This window comes from Anolis carolinensis, chromosome 2, assembly GCF_035594765.1.
Source record: "Anolis carolinensis isolate JA03-04 chromosome 2, rAnoCar3.1.pri, whole genome shotgun sequence".
Taxonomy (NCBI): Eukaryota; Metazoa; Chordata; class Lepidosauria; order Squamata; family Dactyloidae; genus Anolis; species Anolis carolinensis.
The window spans coordinates 8,722,532-8,740,366 of NC_085842.1; the positions used below are offsets into that span (position 1 = coordinate 8,722,532).

The following is a 17,835-nucleotide window of genomic DNA, read 5'->3' on the forward strand; positions in this document are numbered from 1 at the left end:
CATCTAACAGATCATCATCTAGCGTGGGAAGGGGGCTAGGCACTAATGATGTCTGAGAACGGGACTGAGAGGTAACATAGACATGGCCTGAAACTGGGGGATCTTGTCTACCAAGATTCCGCCTGATGTCCAGGGGGCGAATCAATGGGTCTACTAGTACCCTCCTGAGAGTAATGCCCCACTGTTGAAGTTTGGGCCTATACAAAAACAATTCCTCCATCAGTGTTCTGTCTTCCAATCCAATGAGAAGACAAATGGAGCGGTTCCAGGACTGATAGTCTCTACGAAGCCAGTCGATAGTCTTGATCTTCACTTTCGACCAGCTTAAAGATAGAATTTGTGAGAGAGATGTCCGGACCGCTCGCTTAGATGTCCATCTTCCTCTGTTCAATAGTGAGTCTTGCACTTCCACTGCCACCTTATTAGTTCGCAACAGATGTTGGGAATTGCAGTAAGTGTCCAGGGAGTGTCCAAACAGTTCTGGGGACAGCGTGTTGTTTGTCCTCTGAGAGACTCTATTAGTTTCCTTCCGGCCGTCCCTCCCCTGACTCTGACTCTCTTCCCCAGATAAAGACTCCACCCCATCCCTGGCCCCTTCCAAGCCTGACCTATTGCCTTCCTTCTGCTCCTCTAGCTTTTTTCTTCCCTGGCTTTCCAGAGCATTTAATTCCTCATTAATATTAATAAAGCTGGTTGATACAGTTTGTATAATGTCTATAGGAGAAGGATTCTTCACCATGAGGGAAATTCCTTTGAAAAGATGGTCAATTTTCTTGTTCAGTGTCTCCAACTGTTGTAAAACAGTACTGAACGATTTTCCCAGTAGATCACATAGGAAAAAGAGTTCGTTTTCCCTCGATGTTTCCTGCCAACTCATTCCTATTACCTTTCAAAAACCTTCCTATAATATACCTCTCTAATCTTTCAAAATTACCCCTCGTTTCTTCCTTTTTCTCTTCTGTTCCCATCCTTCCCTTTGTTTTCTTTCCTCTTGCCCTTCCTTTTTCTCTCTTCTTCCCTTCACTTCATTTCCTTTTCCGACTACAGATCTCGACCAAACAGGGCCCACAAACCCAACATGGCCGACTGTGAATACTGGCAGGGTTTGGGTTGGTGACTGCCATTTGCATATGGGAGTTGTAGTTCACCCTTAGCCAGGGAGCCTTGAACCCAGTCGACAAATAACCCAGCCAACAAATGCTTTTTTCAACTCACCTGGGCACCACTGGATCTCCAAGCTAGATGATGATAATAATAAAAATTGGAGGGCTTTCCTAAAACTTTTGGGGACAGGGCGAGCCCTCAGTTTTGGAACTCCCTCCCCAGGGAGATGAGACAGCCCCCCCCCCCCAACACTGTCCTTTCGTAGGGACTTCAATCAAGCCTTTGAGGCTATCTGGCCCCTAGTCGTTGTCCGTATCAGTCACACATCCTGCACTTCACCCCATGCCCTGGCACTGATTTTACTCCAAGGTTCACAGCCTGGCCTGGTGCCAGTCATTTACCTCAGCTTGATTGAGTCTGAGTTGATGTCTTTATATGCACACGTGTTTTATTTAGTTGTATTTTATATGGTGTTAATTGGGTTTGTATGTTCTTAGGCACTTTGAGCCGTCTGTAAATCGCTTCGAATCCCTTCAGGGAGATGGTGGAGGGATAGAAGAATGAAGTTATGGTTGTTGTTGTTGTTATCAGTTCCACATTCCACCCCGTGATGGAGGGTGCAGAAGTAATTGCAACAGTGCCTGCAGTGTGACATTAATTACCAGCAAACTGGACAGGGGTTTTGGGGGGAATTGACCTTAATTTGGGGAGTTGTAGTTCTCTACATCCAAAAACCACTGTGAACCCAGCCTATGATGGCAGTTTGGGGGTGATTGACCTAGGAATCCGGGAACTGTAGTTCACCCGCATCCAGAGATCACTGAACCCAGCCGGTGATGGATCCAGACCAAAATTGGTGCACAGGCCCAACGTGACTATCTTTGAATACTGGCAGGCTTTGGGGAGGACTGACCCCCCAATTTTGGGAATTGTAGTTCACCCATATCATCATGAATTTTCCATCTGGAGCACACATAGAAAAGGAAAGGAAAGGCAGGCTTTTTCTAATAAGTAGCACCACAAATGTCCTAACCCAGGCATCGCCAGGTACCTAAGCTACTCTCTATATCGATGTCTTCTTCTTCTTTATCCATAATAAAAGTGAAATTATGAAATAATAATACAATAAAACTTTGTTTTTATACCACATCTATCTCCGCAGGGGGACTCAGAGCGGTTGTCTACCAAAATCAAAAAATATTTTGACCCTCCTACAGAAGTAGGATGGGGACCAGATATGTCAATATGAACAAGCTCTAAGATCCTTTTTGAAACTCTAGAACTGTATTTTGCAATAGGAGCTTTCTTAAGATTTTCTGATGCACAAATTTCACAATCTAGAAAATGCTTACATTCTTGAATAGGAATCTCACACATCTCAGCTGTCTGTCTTAGATACTGCCATGACAAATGGCCCATTTTTCTATGAAATTCATGAATACATTTGTTATGTAATGGCCTGGGATTATCAGGTATCTGATTAATGCAAGCAGACATATTAGCATTATCAAATGACTTTAAAATAAAAAAATCCCTTTTCTTGTATCAGTTTCACTTCGTTGCCTTGAGGATCAACCAGCATAGACTTTTCTTTCTTTAAAGACACCTCAAAACCTTCATCCAAAAGTATGTTGGCACTGAGAATATTATACACAATTTCTTGTACATAGTACACATTCTCAAAAGTACATTTCAGACGATCAATATAAAGATCACCACAAGGAATTACTTGTACTTTTCTACCATCTGCCAAAGAAATAAAATTTCTATCAGTCTCTCACATTTGATAACAGTTCCTTAGACTTTACCAAATGTTGAGAACAGCCTGAGTCAATGATGAAAGAGTTCATGGTATCAATTTTAGAGGTCACCAAGAAAGCATGCTGAAAATCCTTCGAAGAACTATGTCTCTCCACTTGCTTGTTTTTCCATTGTCCTGGATTCTGCCAGCAATTCTTAGCATAATGCCCTTTCTTTTTGCATTTATACCGTGTTTCCCCGAAAATAAGACAGTGTCTTATATTAATTTTTGCTCCCAAAGATGCGCTAGGTCTTATTTTCAGGGGATGTCTTATTTTTCCATGAAGAAGGATTCACATTTGTTGTTGAACAAAAAATGAACATTTATTATATACTGTACAGTCAAACTGTGAATCCTATCAATAATTTCTTGTTACTACCATTATTTCCATGTACAACACTCTATGGTACATACATTTACCGATCCTGCATGCTCTGGTGTTCTGTTTGGCGGGCATGCTTCCAAACAAAAACTTTGCTAGGTCTTACTTTTAGGGGAGGCCTTATATTTAGCAATTCAGCAAAACCTCTACTAGGTCTTATTTTCTGGGGATGTCTTATTTTAGGGGAAACAGGGTAGCACACAACTTGTGATTTTAGCTTAGCAACACAAGCAGTGTCATTAGAAGCAGTTCCCGAACTTTTCTGCATAGAAGCAAAACTTCTCATTTTTCGTTGAGCTTCAAATTCCATAATTTTCCCCGAAATAAATGGTATCGTGAGATCCGTGTCTGGAATTCCATTAAGAGAGTCAATAAACGCATAAAAAGAACGAGATAAAGACCCCATTAAAATTAGGGGGGGGGGAATAATATCTCTTGCTCTCAATTCTGAGAAAAGAGCCACAACTTTTGTAATGTGAGATTGAACTGGAGTGCCTTCCTCATGTTTGAGGTTAAACAGCTGCCGCATAAGAATTATCTTTGAGCCACTTGATTGTCTTTGAAACATGTCTTTAAACAAATTCCATGCAGTTTGTGCATGAGGAATATTATGAAGGTGGACCAACAAAGAATCCGTTACAGACAATTGAAGCAGCGCCAATGCTCTTTCATCTTGGTGTTGCTCAGCAGGAGTCAATTGAGCTGGCAAATTCTCAATTATTTCCCATACATTCCGAGAAACCAGATAAGCTTTAAATCTAATACTCCAACTCAGCCAATTCTTATCATTTAGTCTCTCAAATGGGAGTGAACTCACTTGAACAGGCGGCAAGGCAATTATGTTCTTTTACTATAAAGCTCCAGAAAAAGGGTTTCAGACCAGCCAATCTATATTCACTCCTCCATGTAAAAACCGGTTTCTTCCAAACTTCACTGTATTTCTCTGGAATATAAGCAGGGTCTGACTCACAAACTTTTAGTTTCTTCTTTCAGCTTTAGAAATGTTTACTGAAGAAGAAAAAACTTTTCAAGCAAGGCAAAAAAGGAAAGCAACAAAAAGTTGGCCCTAGTTGCACAAGCACGTAGAAGGCAAAACCAAACAAAAAACTCCGCCGTAGCAGGCAATAAATCTTCTTAATGTCTCCGGATTCAGGTCTCCCAAGGTTCAGCATTCAACAGCAAGCTACCGCTTTAAACTTCGCTGCTCATCAAAACAACAGGAGCAGAAAGCTCAAAACATGCCTTCAATAAAAAAAACTTCTCAATTTTTCAAACCACATACTTCAAAAAAAAAAAAAAACATCACCACAGACACGTTGGCTATGTAGTGTCTGGGCCCATAACCTGTCAGCAAAGATAAACAACTTAGCTTGCAGAGTATTAAAAGAAAAAGATAATAAGGCTGCAGCAGAAACAAAGCCCCGAAGTAATGTGGTCAAATAAGAAGCTACATTGTAGCATAAAGTCATCTTACTTTATTGCTGTAACAGAAGCATAATAGAGGAACAAAAAACTCAGAGAGAGAATACAGGCAGAATGCAGAGAATATATAAATGAAAAACATAGCTCCACCTGTATCTGATTGATAAAGCCCAAAATACAAGCATACTACCAGTTAAAGGTACAGACCTACTGGCTAAACATGAACTATATAATTTTGCAAACATTATAATACTTTTAACAGATCATGCCCATTTTTGCCTGAAATTTGCCTCCGATGTTTCTGATTTTCTGCAAGAGATCTCTTGTCCTTCCTATCCTATTGTCTTCTTCCACTTCCATACATTCCTTGTTCAAAAATAGTTCCTTGTCTCTCCTGGCTAACCTCTGGAATTGTGCATTTAATTGGGCGTATCTCCCCCTATCGCTGTTTCCTTTCGCCTTCCTTCTTTCTTGGGCTACTTCCAGTGTCTCCTCTTGGTACAGCCTAGAATCACTTGGGCATTTATAGCTGCTACATCACACTCTGGTTTTTAAAAAATTATATTCAATAACAAGAAAGAAAACAATAGCATGTTTATACAAATTACAATTTGGGCATTTTTTTTTAAAAAAGTACTTAACAAACATTAATACTCAGTGACCCATACCTACCCCAAAAAAAACAAAATTAATAGAAAAACTAATCTATAAAACCATTGCTGCATGCTGGTTTTTATCTCTATTTACTCACTTTAAATGCTGTTCTATATTTCCTCTTCCATTTTTAATTACACTAAATTAATTCCTAAAGCCCGCAATAAACAAAGCCACCCTCACTGTTATAACCAGTAAATTAATAGGTCCTAATCTTGGTTGTAGTTCGACAAATATTTCCCTTCGTCAACTTAGTTAAATTGTCTATCTCAACAGATTCAAGACTCTTCATCAGCCGATGTCATCATTCTTTGTCTTCCATTCACTACAATTAGAGAGAGATGCTGTGTATCCTAAAGGTAGTGACTGAACAGGAGGGTGGCTTGGGTGGAAAGGGGTCTGGGACAGCATGGGGCGCATGAGGTTTGCGCCCCACAAACTCGGACTGCTACTGTTGAATGGCATCCAGTACTGCCATCTTGAGGTCAGTCCTTTATCTTATTGGACGGCCAACTTACTGGACTGGCTTCTCAGAAGCCCCTCTCTTCATCTCTAATGCATGCTGTGCCTGGCTCGATAAGAGATCTACATGTGAAAAAGATCTTAGAGTCTTACTGGACGACAAGTTGACCATGAGCCAACAGTGTGATGAGCCAACAGTGTGATGAGCCAACAGCAAAAAATAGCCAATCAGATTTCCGGCTGAATCAAAAGGAAAATAGGGTCTAAATCAGCAGTTCTTAAAGAGTGCTCTGCAGCTCTTAAAAGGTTCAACATGGGGCCATGGGTTCAAATGCCATTAGTTGCTTGAGAGTCCCAGTTGCAGGCAAACGGAGAGTCTCCTGCATTGAGATAAAAGGTGAAATAAAAAGAGCACGCCTTCCCTCACCTGTCCGCTGGAATTCTGCCAAGGGATTCTGTTTTTCCTGCCTGGCAGAAGAGGGTTGGCCCAGATGGCCCATGTGGTCTCTTCCAATTCTACTATTCTATGATTCTCTGATTTGGGTAAGAAGGCAAGACTGAGCTGGAGGATTATTTATACCTTGCTTTATCTTTTCCGAAGGAGGCCCAAAGGGGATTACAATTAAAAGTGTGACCACATAATTAACTACAACTATTTGCCGAAGCCACAGTCAAACAGTCAGACGTCAGGAATGCATTCACCATGGAAAAGTCCAGAAAAGGATTGTGGGAACAAAGCCAGAGTCCAGAATTCTATCCGAGGGGCAGCAGAGCCAAGATCCAGGGCAAGAGTATGAATGCATGACGTTATATGTTACAAAAGAGATATTCTTTTCCAGAAGCCTTTTATCATGAGATCTCAGCTGCTGCTCATTTCAGAAAGCCTTCACGGATCATCCCAGAAATCTGCAATGCTTTTCTTAAGGAGGAAAAGGTCAGATTAAACCCTTCAAAACTGGATGCACTACTGAGAAAAGTCCTCCTCTGTGGGAGACCTGCCCCCAGAATCAGTCGAGCCATAACACACAAACTGCTGTGCATCACAGATAAAGAGAAATCTTGTGGCCTTCCTTTTTGTTAATTTTCCCATTTTTTGTCTGCCTGGGACTCTAGCCTGAAGATTATTTTTTACCTGAACTAAAGGCAGGTCTTTAGCTGTGTGTGAATTATTTGATGTCTAAAACATGCTGAACCTTGTGTGAAGCTCTTTCCACATTCCATGCATTTATGTGGCTTCTCCCCTGTGAGTCCTTTGATGGGAATGCAAATGTCCACTCTGACGGAAGCTCTTTCCACATTGGATGCATTTATGTGGCTTCTCCCCTGTGTGGGTCCTTTGATGGTTACGCAGAGTCGCACTGTGACTGAAGCTCTTTCCACATTCCAGGCAGTTATGTGGCCTCTCCCCTGTGTGCGTCCGTTGATGAGAACGCAAATTTCCACTCTGAATGAAGCTCTTTCCACATTCTATGCATTTATGTGGCTTTTCTCCTGTGTGGGTTCTTTGATGGGAATGGAGCTTTGCACTCTGACTGAAGCTCTTTCCACATTCCATGCATTTATGTGGTTTCTCCCTTGTGTGTGTCCTTTGATGGGCGTTCAGATGTCCACTCTGACGGAAGCTCTTTCCACATTTGATGCATTTATGTGGTTTCTCCCCTGTGTGGGTCCTTTGATGGTTACGCAGAGTCACACTGTGACTGAAGCTCTTTCCACATTCCAGGCAGTTATGTGGCCTCTCCCCTGTGTGCGTCCTTTGATGAGAACGCAAATTTCCACTCTGAATGAAGCTCTTTCCACATTCTATGCATTTATGTGGCTTTTCTCCTGTGTGGGTTCTTTGATGGGAATGGAGCTTTGCACTCTGACTGAAGCCCTTTCCACATTCCATGCATTTATGTGGTTTCTCCCTTGTGTGTGTCCTTTGATGGACATGCAGATGTCCACTCTGACGGAAGCTCTTTCCACACACCATGCATTTATGTGGTTTCTCCCTTGTGTGGGTCCTTTGATGGGTACGCAGACCAGCACTGTTAATGAAGCCCTTTCCACATTCCATGCATTTATATGGCTTCTCCCCTGTGTGGGTCCTTTGATGGACACGCAGATGTCCTCTCTCACGGAATCTCTTTCCACATTCCATGCATTTATGTGGCTTCTCTCCTGTGTGCATCCTCTGATGGGAACGGAACTTTCCAGTCTCACTGAAGCTCTTTCCACATTCCATGCAGTTATGTGGCTTCTCCTTTGTGTGGGTCCTTTGATGAGAACGCAGATTTCCACTCTGACTGAAGCTCTTTCCACATTCCATGCATTTATGTGGTTTCTCCCCTGTGTGGATCCTTTGATGGACACGCAGATTTCCAATCTGAGTGAAGGTCTTTCCACATTCTATGCAGTTATGTGGTTTCTCCATTGTGTGTGTCCTTTGATGGGAATGCAGATGTGAACTCTGACGGAAGCTCTTTCCACACTCCATGCATTTATGTGGTTTCTCCCTCGTGTGGGTCCTTTGATGGGTACGCAGACCCGCACTGTTAATGAAGCTCTTTCCACATTCCATGCATTTATATGGCTTCTCCCCTGTGTGGATCCTTTCATGGACATGCAGATATCCTCTCTCACGGAAGCTCTTTCCACATTCTATGCATTTATGTGGCTTCACGCCTGTGTGCATCCTTTGATGGGTACGCAGATGTCCACTCTGACGGAAGCTCTTTCCACATTTCTTGCAATTATGTGGCTTCTCCCCTGTGTGGGTCCTTTGATGGGAACGCAGAGTCGCTATGTGACAGAAGCTCATTCCACATTCCATGCATTTATGTGGCTTTTCCCCTGTGTGGGCCCTTTGATGATAACGCAGACTCGCACTCTGACTGAAGTTCTTTCCACATTCCATGCATTTATGTGGCTTCTCCCCTGTGTGGGCCCTTTGATGGGTACGCAGACTCGCACTCTGACTGAACCTCTTTCCACAGTCCATGCATGTATGTGGCTTCTCCCCTGTATGCGTCCTTTGATGGGAATGCAGATGTCCACTCTGACTGAACCTCTTTCCACATTCCATGCATTTATGTGGTTTCTCCCTTGTGTGAGTCCTTTGATGGTTACGCAGAGTCACACTGTGACTGAAGCAATTTCCGCATTCCATGCATTTATATGACTTCTCTCCTGTATGGGTTCTTTGATGAGAACGCAGATTTCCACTTTGACTGAAGCTCTTTCCACATTCCATGCATTTATGTGGCTTCTCCCCTGTATGGATCCTTTGGTGGGTATACAGACGTGCACTCTGATTGAACCTCTTTCCACATTCCACACATTTATATGGCTTCTCTCCTGTGTGAGTTTGTTGATGTTTAGTAAGAGAACGTCTCCCAGTGAAACGTTTCTCACAGTCCATACAATTATGTTGCTTCTCCCCTGTGTGTGATTTTGACAAGGAATGTGGATTTTCCATTCTTTTACATTTATGATTCAAATATTATGCCGGAAGTTCACAGATATGTACTACTAAGCAAGACGTGATTTCCTCTTCTCAGTCTGTATTGTTGTAGCCTTCTTTTCTCTTTACCAAGCCTCTCTTTTCACAGCACAATCCTCCCTTTCCTCCTTGAATAAACAGATATGTAACTTGGAATATAATTTCTCCAACTTATTTCTTGTTCTTGCCAGTGCTGTGTACGTTCATTTCACAGCTAAGGCAAAGGCCAAAGTGTTCTTCCCAAGGTTCATTCAGAGGTTACCTGCCAGAAGAATGAGAGGAAAATCTTATCAGGAGCAGAGCACAGAAAGGTCTCATTGGACATGAAGAACAGTAACCTAATGCTGTAGCAAGCACAAGAGAAGAGGGGAGAGAGTACTTAATAATAATAATAATAATAATAATAATAATAATAATAATAATAATAATAATAATGAGTACTTAATAATAATAAGAAGAAGAAGAAGAAGAAAAAGAAGAAGAAGAAGAAGAAGTAGTCCCCGCGGGGACTCGGGGTGGCTTACAACGAGAATATGACAACAACATAGCATATACTACACACGATCCACTAAAACAATGAGATTTAAAAACAATGCAATACAAGATAAAACAACATAATAATTACTTAAAAAACCAGAATATCAAATTGTTCTGCACAGCAGAGGGTGACTAATACATCATTCCACCAGGTCCAAGAATAGAATCAAAATGAGTAAAGAAGGAACAAGGGAACAATTTCACTTAAAATGCTATACCATGTAGAGTGAGGACAAGATAAAGTGCCATTAAGGTTGTAAACATAGAGTAGATTCCAAGTCAGATGGGCTATTTGTTCAAACACGCTCCGGAACATGGGGGAAATGGCTATCTCTAGGTCGGTTTACCCTTTAATTATACCTCAAACCCCAAAGTAAATACTCTTGAAGATGGTTAAAAATAACCAAAAATATATTTATTGAACACAGGAAACAGTCCTTTTATTGTATTAGAAATAATATGAGGTAAAATCACTGAAATTATACAGAAATAAAACTATGGATAGAGAATGAAGGTTATACAGACTATAAAGAATAAACACACAAGCTATGAGGAAACTATAAGGTAAGGACTATAGGGTACGTACAAGGCTATGATAAGCACTATATGACTCTGAGGTAAACTATTAGCTATGCTCTTGGTAAGTACATAAGCTATGGTGAACTATAAGGTAAGTATGTGAGGTAAGTACATGAGGCAAATACAAGACTATGAGGTAAACTATAAGCTCTATCTATAATGACTTAAGTGGTAAATACCAGCTATAGTGAACTATCTATAATAACTCTGAGGTAAACTATAAGGTGATAAGCTATAAGGTAAGTACCAGCTTTGCTATCTATGAGTCTGAGGTAAACTATAAGCTCTATCTATAATAACTTAAGTGGTAAATACGAGGTGAACTATAAGCTTTGCTATCTTTGAGGTAAATACGAGGTGGTAAGTACATAAGGCTATGATGTGACTATAAGGTAAGTACGTGAGGTAAGTACATGAGGTAAATACAAGACTATGAGGTAAGTCCGAGGCTATGGTAAACTATCTATAATAACTATGTGGTGGTAAGTACGTGATTTATGTTGCCTGTTTGAATTTGCCAGGTCAAAGAACCCAGACCAAATTCTAAGACCTATCTCTAAGAGGTTTTTCTCTGGAATGCCAAATGAGAGGAAAAAGCCTCCAGACCAGGGGTCCCCAAACTTTTTAAGCAGGGGGCCAGTTCACAATCCTTCGGACCGTTGGAGGACCGGACTATAGTTGGCCACCAAGCAATAAATAATAATAATAATAATAATAGCAATAATAATAAAAAGAGGGTTGGAAGAGACCCTTTGGGCCATTGAGTCCAATCCCCTTCTGCCTTTGTGAACCGAAAGCACAAGCAAAGCACCCCTGACAGATGGCCACCCAGCCTCAATGTTAATAATAATAATAATAATAATAATAATAATAATAATAATAATAATAATAGCAATAATAATTTTAAAAGGGTTGGAAGAGACCCTTTGGGCCACTGAGTCCAACCCCTTTCTGCCTTTGTGCACCAAAAACACAAGCAAAGCACCCCTGACAGATGGCCACCCAGCCTCAATGTTAATAATAATAATAATAATAATTAATAAAGAGGGTTGGAAGAGACACCTTGGGCCATTAAGTCCAACCCTCGTCTGCCTCTGTGCACCAAAAGCACAAGCAAAGCACCCCTGACAGATGGCCACCCAGCCTTAATGTTAATAATAATAATAATAATAATAATAATAATAATAATAATAAGGGTTGTAAGAGAAGAAGAGACCCCTTGGGTCATTTAGCCCAACCCCCTTCTGCCCTTGTGCCATGGGGGCCGGATGAATGGCTTCGATGGGCCGCATCCGGCCCCCGGGCCTTAGTTTGGGGACCCCTGCTCCAGAGCCTAGCTCACAGGCTGAACCATCTCATCCAAACCTACAGGGGAGTCCCAAGCCCCACCCCCAAAACAGGAGCCAATGGAACATTCCACCCAAGAACAGCAAAGCAGGAAATAAGCCGGGGATAGGAACCCAGTAAGACAGCACAATAGATTCCAAGTCAGATGGGCTATTTATTCAAACACGCTCCGGAACATCCATGTCTTCAGTTGACGATGAAAGATGGGCAATGACGGAGCTAACCCGATCTCCCTGGGGAGAGTTCCAAAGCCAGGGGGCCACCACCGAGAAGGCTCTCTCCCTCGTGCCCGCCAGCCGCATTCGAGGCAGGGGCGGGAGCGAGAGAAGAGCCTCATCAGATGGTCTTAAGGCTCGTGTAGGTTCATAGGGGGAGGAGGCCCAACAAAGGACAGTCTCTGTAAAAAAGATAGTCTCCCAAGATTCTGTGTGTGAGATTATTAGCACTGCCATGTGTTACAAGTGTAATCCAACCTTTATAAAGGAAGACCCCTAACAATATGGTCAGCACAGAAAGGGGCTAAGGTTGCAAAGCATTTCCTGCCTAGATCCTGCTTCCTCACATCCCAACTCAGAACTTCAGTGACCACCTGTATGGACAGGCCATCCCAAATGATCAGTCCTGGGAGAAACATATTTCATTGTCTTGTGTAGATTTTATGAATTTTAATGTTTTGAATTTTAATTATGTATGTGTACGGTTGTAAATTTGTTGTTTTTATCATTTCATATTTATGTATTATCTATACGCGGCAGTTTACTATATTTTGTTGGGCGCCCCAAGTTCCTTCGGGGAGATGGTGCTGGGGTAGAAACAAAATTTATTATTACTATCATTATTATTTCTTCCAACCTGGAGACACTGAGAGCACATTAGGCCACAAAATTCCTTGACATATTGCATTCTTATAAAACCTATATCACAAAGGTATGTAACCTCAGGCAGAACAAATGCAAAGAGAAAAACAAAGGAAAATGCAAACTTCTACACCAAGACCACAAAAACAGAGATAGAGATGCAGAGGCTCAGGGTGGAAAACACCCAGCCTAGAGGCAATACATGAGAAAGGAGGTGTAGAGGAGATGGATGGATGGACCCCGAGGGCGAGTGGGGACTCTGCTGGCCTTCAGAAGTTTATTTATTTATTTATTTACAGTATTTATATTCCGCCCTTCTCACCCCGAAGGAGACTCAGGGCAGATTACAATGAACACATATATGGCAAACATTCAATGCCAACAGACAACAACATACATTAGACAGACTCAGAGGCATTTTTAACATTTTTCCAGCTTCACGATTCTGGCCACAGGGGGAGCTGTTGCTTCACCGTCCAGTAGTGGCTGTACTTCCGCATTCCTTTCCTCGTGTTTTGCTGGCAGTTTTATGGTGTTGTAAATTAGCCTCCCGCATAAAGCGTCCCTAAATTTCCCTAACTGACAGCTGCAACTGTCTTTCGGGGCTGCATAGGTCAACAGCAAGCCGGGGCTATTAATGGTCGGAGGCTTAACCCGACCCGGGCTTCGAACTCATGACCTCTCGGTCAGTAGTGATTTATAGCAGCTGGTTACTAGCTTCATGAGAACTTCATGAGAAGGACTTCATGAGAACCACCACTCCTCTTGATGTTCCTCCAGCAGCAGCAAGGGTGTCTCTCTGGGCAGCTAAACCTGGCAATTCTAACTGGATGGCCCCCCAAGAGGGTCTTCCTTCCTCCAGGGCCAAACCAAGAATGGGCAACTTGGAAGTCCCTGAACAGACTCAGAAGCGGAGTGGGCAGATCCAAAGGGAACCTGGCAAGGTGGCACTACCTGGAGGAATCCTCCACCTTGTGTGACTGTGGAGCTGAACAAACAACTCCGCATATGTATGCTTGCCCACAATGCCCTGCCTCATGTACGGAGGAGGAGTTGTTTAAAGCTACAGACAATGCCATTGCTGTTGCCCGCTTTTGGTCCAAAACTATTTAGTTGCTTGTGATTTCTTTTTCTTTTTTTAATTTCCATTATTTGAAATGTATTTGTTGTACAATGCTTTTGACACGAAATAAATAAATAACTAGCCAGCTGTGCCACAGCCCGGCCCCCACTCCAACTCCCATCAACCCTTCCCACACAGAAACACACGGGATACAGGGGATTGCAGGCCAGCAACACCTGGGGTGGGTGGGAGACATGATTCCTGCCCAGTTCGGCTCAATTCAGCCCATTTTAGAAAGGACATTGACAAACTGCAGCAGATTCATGGAAAGCCAACAAGGACGAGCAAACATTAAAATTGGAAAAGCAGGACATTTTGGTTTTGTAAAATGTCTGCATTTGCTCAGGAGACAATATTGTGGCCAAAACTAAAATGATATGCTAAAGATAATAATAATAATAATAATAATAATAATAATAATAATAATAATAATGTAATAATAAGAAGGCCTGATCCTTGCAGCCCAGGAGCAAGCCATCAGAACAAATGCAATCAAGGCCAAGATCGAAAAATCAGCTGATGACCCAAAGTGCAGACTGTGCAAGGAAACCGACGAAACCATTGATCATCTCCTCAGCTGCTGTAAGAAAATTGCACAGACAGACTACAAACAGAGGCACAACTATGTGGCCCAAATGATTCATTGGAACCTATGCCTCAAGTATCACCTCCCTGCAGTTAAGAACTGGTGGGATCACAAACCTGCAAAGGTTGTGGAAAACGAACACGCAAAGATACTGTGGGACTTCCGAATTCAGACTGACAAAGTTCTGGAACACAACACACCAGACATCACAGTTGTGGAAAAGAACAAGGTTTGGATCATTGATGTTGCCATCCCAGGTGACAGTCACATTGAAGAAAAACAACAGGAAAAACTCAGCCGCTATCAGGACCTCAAGATTGAACTCCAAAGACTCTGGCAGAAACCAGTGCAGGTGGTCCCGGTGGTGATGGGCACACTGGGTGCCGTGCCAAAAGATCTCAGCTGGCATTTGGAAACAATAGACATTGACAAAATTACGATCTGCCAACTGCAAAAGGCCACCTTACAGAGCCTGATCCCAGAAGGGCAGTTGGTTCTCGCAGAAGCAGAGGCAGCAGGAGGACATTTTTGCTCCCTGGCTTCAGGTAGGATTTGGCTAAGATTTGGCTAAGATTTTAAACTGAGTGTGGGCTTGGCTCCTGTGGTCAAAGTCTAACTGTTGTGTGACTGTTGTGTTGAAAGAGAGCCAGGTACTTAAGTTGATTGACAGCAGGCATTGTCCCCTGTTAATTGAGTTTCTGGGAAAGCTTTATTTGCCAGTGTGAGTTTCTGCCAGAGCCTGATCCCAGAAGGGCAGTTGGTTCTCGCAGAAGCAGAGGCAGCAGGAGGACATTTTTGCTCCCTGGCTTCAGGTAGGATTTGGCTAAGATTTGGCTAAGATTTTAAACTGAGTGTGGGCTTGGCTCCTGTGGTCAAAGTCTAACTGTTGTGTGACTGTTGTGTTGAAAGAGAGCCAGGTACTTAAGTTGATTGACAGCAGGCATTGTCCCCTGTTAATTGAGTTTCTGGGAAAGCTTTATTTGCCAGTGTGAGTTTCTGCCAGAGCAGAAAGAAAGAAAGGCACCTTTACTAACTATCCTTTGCAGTAAATACAGGAAACAAAGCAACATAAACAAATACACAAAGAGGTGGTTTGTTGCAGTTTGCACATAAAGTGCGTGCATATTACTTAACTGTACAAAGATCCCACTTGGCCACCACGCTCACCAAGAGATGCAACAAAAGCAAAACATTCCCATCACATGCACCAGCTGTGGCATGTTCCGCTTTTTCACACAAAAACTAGACAACTACATCTGCTCCAAATGCAAACAGATGACTCTGATGGAGCAGATGATCCAACAGCTCGAGCACCGTATTAAGACCCTTAAGGACATTCAGGCACTCGAGCTCTTCTTGGACACTGCACAACACGCTGCTGTAGATCAGCAGCCTGCATCACACCAACACCACCAAGACCATGATCAGGAACCTTATGGGGAGATCAACTCAAAGGTAGACAACCCTCAGGCTTGGAAGGAGGTCACCCATAGAAGGAGACGCAGGACCAGGCAGCCTCCGCAGAACTCCTCTGCTCAGCTGCATTTACACAACAGATTTGAAATTCTTACATCATTAACATACAATCAGGAAACACATCTTGTGGAGGACCACAGTTTCTTAGATACTACTCAGTGGACCACCCTGGATCAATGCGCAGGGGATAGCCCTGACGGGGACAGTGCATCACCACAGTCACACTTATGTAATCATGCAAATGCTCCATCCCCAATCATAGACCAGGAGCAACAGGAACATCCTTGGGAGAGTAATGGGCTCTCGGATGTATCTCAATGGATTGTCATTGATGAATGCACTGGGGATGTTGAGGAGGAGGACAACACTTTACACCTACATGATTCACTTCAACAGGAACACTCTTCAGGGGACATACACACTGTCTTGCACAAAAGGGACCCTGTCAATCCTCAAAGGAAACAGGTCTTGGTAGTAGGTGACTCCCTCCTTAGAGGAACGGAAGCCATCATTTCCAGACCGGATGGGATGGCTCGAGAAACATGCTGCCTCCCGGGGGCAAAAATACACCATATCACTCAGAGGCTCAGCAGGCTCCTAAAGCCCCATCAGCCTCCCCACCTTATGTTGATACATGTAGGTACCAATGACACCGCTAGGCATACCTTTCAAAAGATCACAAATGATTTTCGAGCTCTGGGAACAAAGCTAAAACTGTATAATGTACATGTGATCTTTTCATCCCTCCTCCCTGTTGTAGGACACAGCTCTACAAGGGCCGGAAAAATAGTACAGGTCAATAACTGGCTCAGAAAATGGTGTCAAGAGGAGCATTTTGGCTTCCTTGACCATGGTCTACTCTTCCAAGAGGATGGACTACTGGCAAGCGATGGGGTGCATCTCACACAAGTAGGAAAACATCTTTTTGCACACAGACTCACAAACCTCATCAGGCGCACTTTAAACTAGATCCACTGGGGGAGGGGAAAAACAGCCTGGCGAACAATATATTACCCACGACCACAGGGAACCGCCGAAAGGCTAAATGGAGGGCTGCACAAACACAGCAAGGACCAAGTACAGAGAGCACAATAATCCCAAATAAACAGTTCGAGAGGAGGTCACAGGGGCTTACATGTCTTTACACTAATGCTCAGAGCATGGGAAATAAGCAAGACGAACTCCAACTCCTAGCACAGCACCACACATACGATGTCATAGGCATCACTGAAACCTGGTGGGATGACTCCCATCACTGGAATTTAACCATTGAGGGCTATAACCTCTTTCACAGAAATAGAACAAAGGGGAGAGGAGGGGGAGTAGCTTTATATGTCAAAAACAGTTACGTTGCAGAAGAAATGCAAGACTGTAATCCGGGAAACCAGCTTGAAAGCATCTGGATAAGAATCAAGGGAACCGGGACTCAAAAAGATCTTGTCGTGGGTGTCTACTACAGACCTCCGAGTCAGGATGAAGGACTTGATGAAGCCTTCTGTCAACAGCTGACCAAACAGGCACAAAGAAGAGATATAGTAGTCATGGGCGATTTCAATTATCCCGATATCTGCTGGAAAACAAACTCAGCCAAGAGTACAAAGTCCAACAAATTCCTCACTTGCCTTGCAGATAATTTTATGGTCCAGAAGGTAGAAGAGGCAACAAGGGGATCAGCAACTCTTGATCTAATCTTAACAAATGTGGAAGACCTGATCAATACAGTTGAAGTGGTTGGATCCTTAGGGGCAAGTGACCATGTGCTCCTGCAGTTTGCAATACAAAGGAATGCTGAAACTAAGACAAGTCAAACACACTTTCTGGACTTTAAGAGAGCTGACTTCCAAAAAATGAAGGAATTACTGAGCGGCATTCCATGGACGCCGATATTAAAAAACAAGGGAGTTAAGGATGGATGGGAGTTTTTCAAAAGTGAAATACTCACGGCGCAAATGCAAACAGTGCCAACAAAGAAGAAAAATAAGACAAGTGCAAAGAAGCCAGAATGGATGTCCAAAGAACTT

At 42.8% G+C, this 17,835-nt stretch overlaps 3 protein-coding genes across 3 annotated transcripts in view; 1 reads left to right on the forward strand and 2 right to left on the reverse strand.

Annotated features, from left to right (window-relative positions):
* Positions 1 to 17,835, reverse strand: part of LOC100562976 (zinc finger protein 658B) — a 488,523-nt gene that overhangs the window by 227,530 nt on the left and 243,158 nt on the right. The gene's annotated exons all lie outside the window — the stretch shown is intronic.
* LOC134296954 (zinc finger protein 24-like) overlaps positions 1 to 17,835 on the forward strand; it is a 133,035-nt gene that overhangs the window by 10,496 nt on the left and 104,704 nt on the right. The window lies entirely within an intron of this gene.
* Positions 4,748 to 17,835, reverse strand: part of LOC103281414 (zinc finger protein 91) — a 28,183-nt gene continuing 15,095 nt past the window's right edge. Inside the window, exon 2 of the mRNA XM_062973042.1 lies at positions 4,748 to 9,571. Within this exon, the coding sequence (XP_062829112.1) occupies positions 7,051 to 9,285 (2,235 nt within the window). The 5' untranslated portion in view covers positions 9,286 to 9,571 and the 3' untranslated portion in view covers positions 4,748 to 7,050. The remainder of the gene's footprint in view (positions 9,572 to 17,835) is intronic.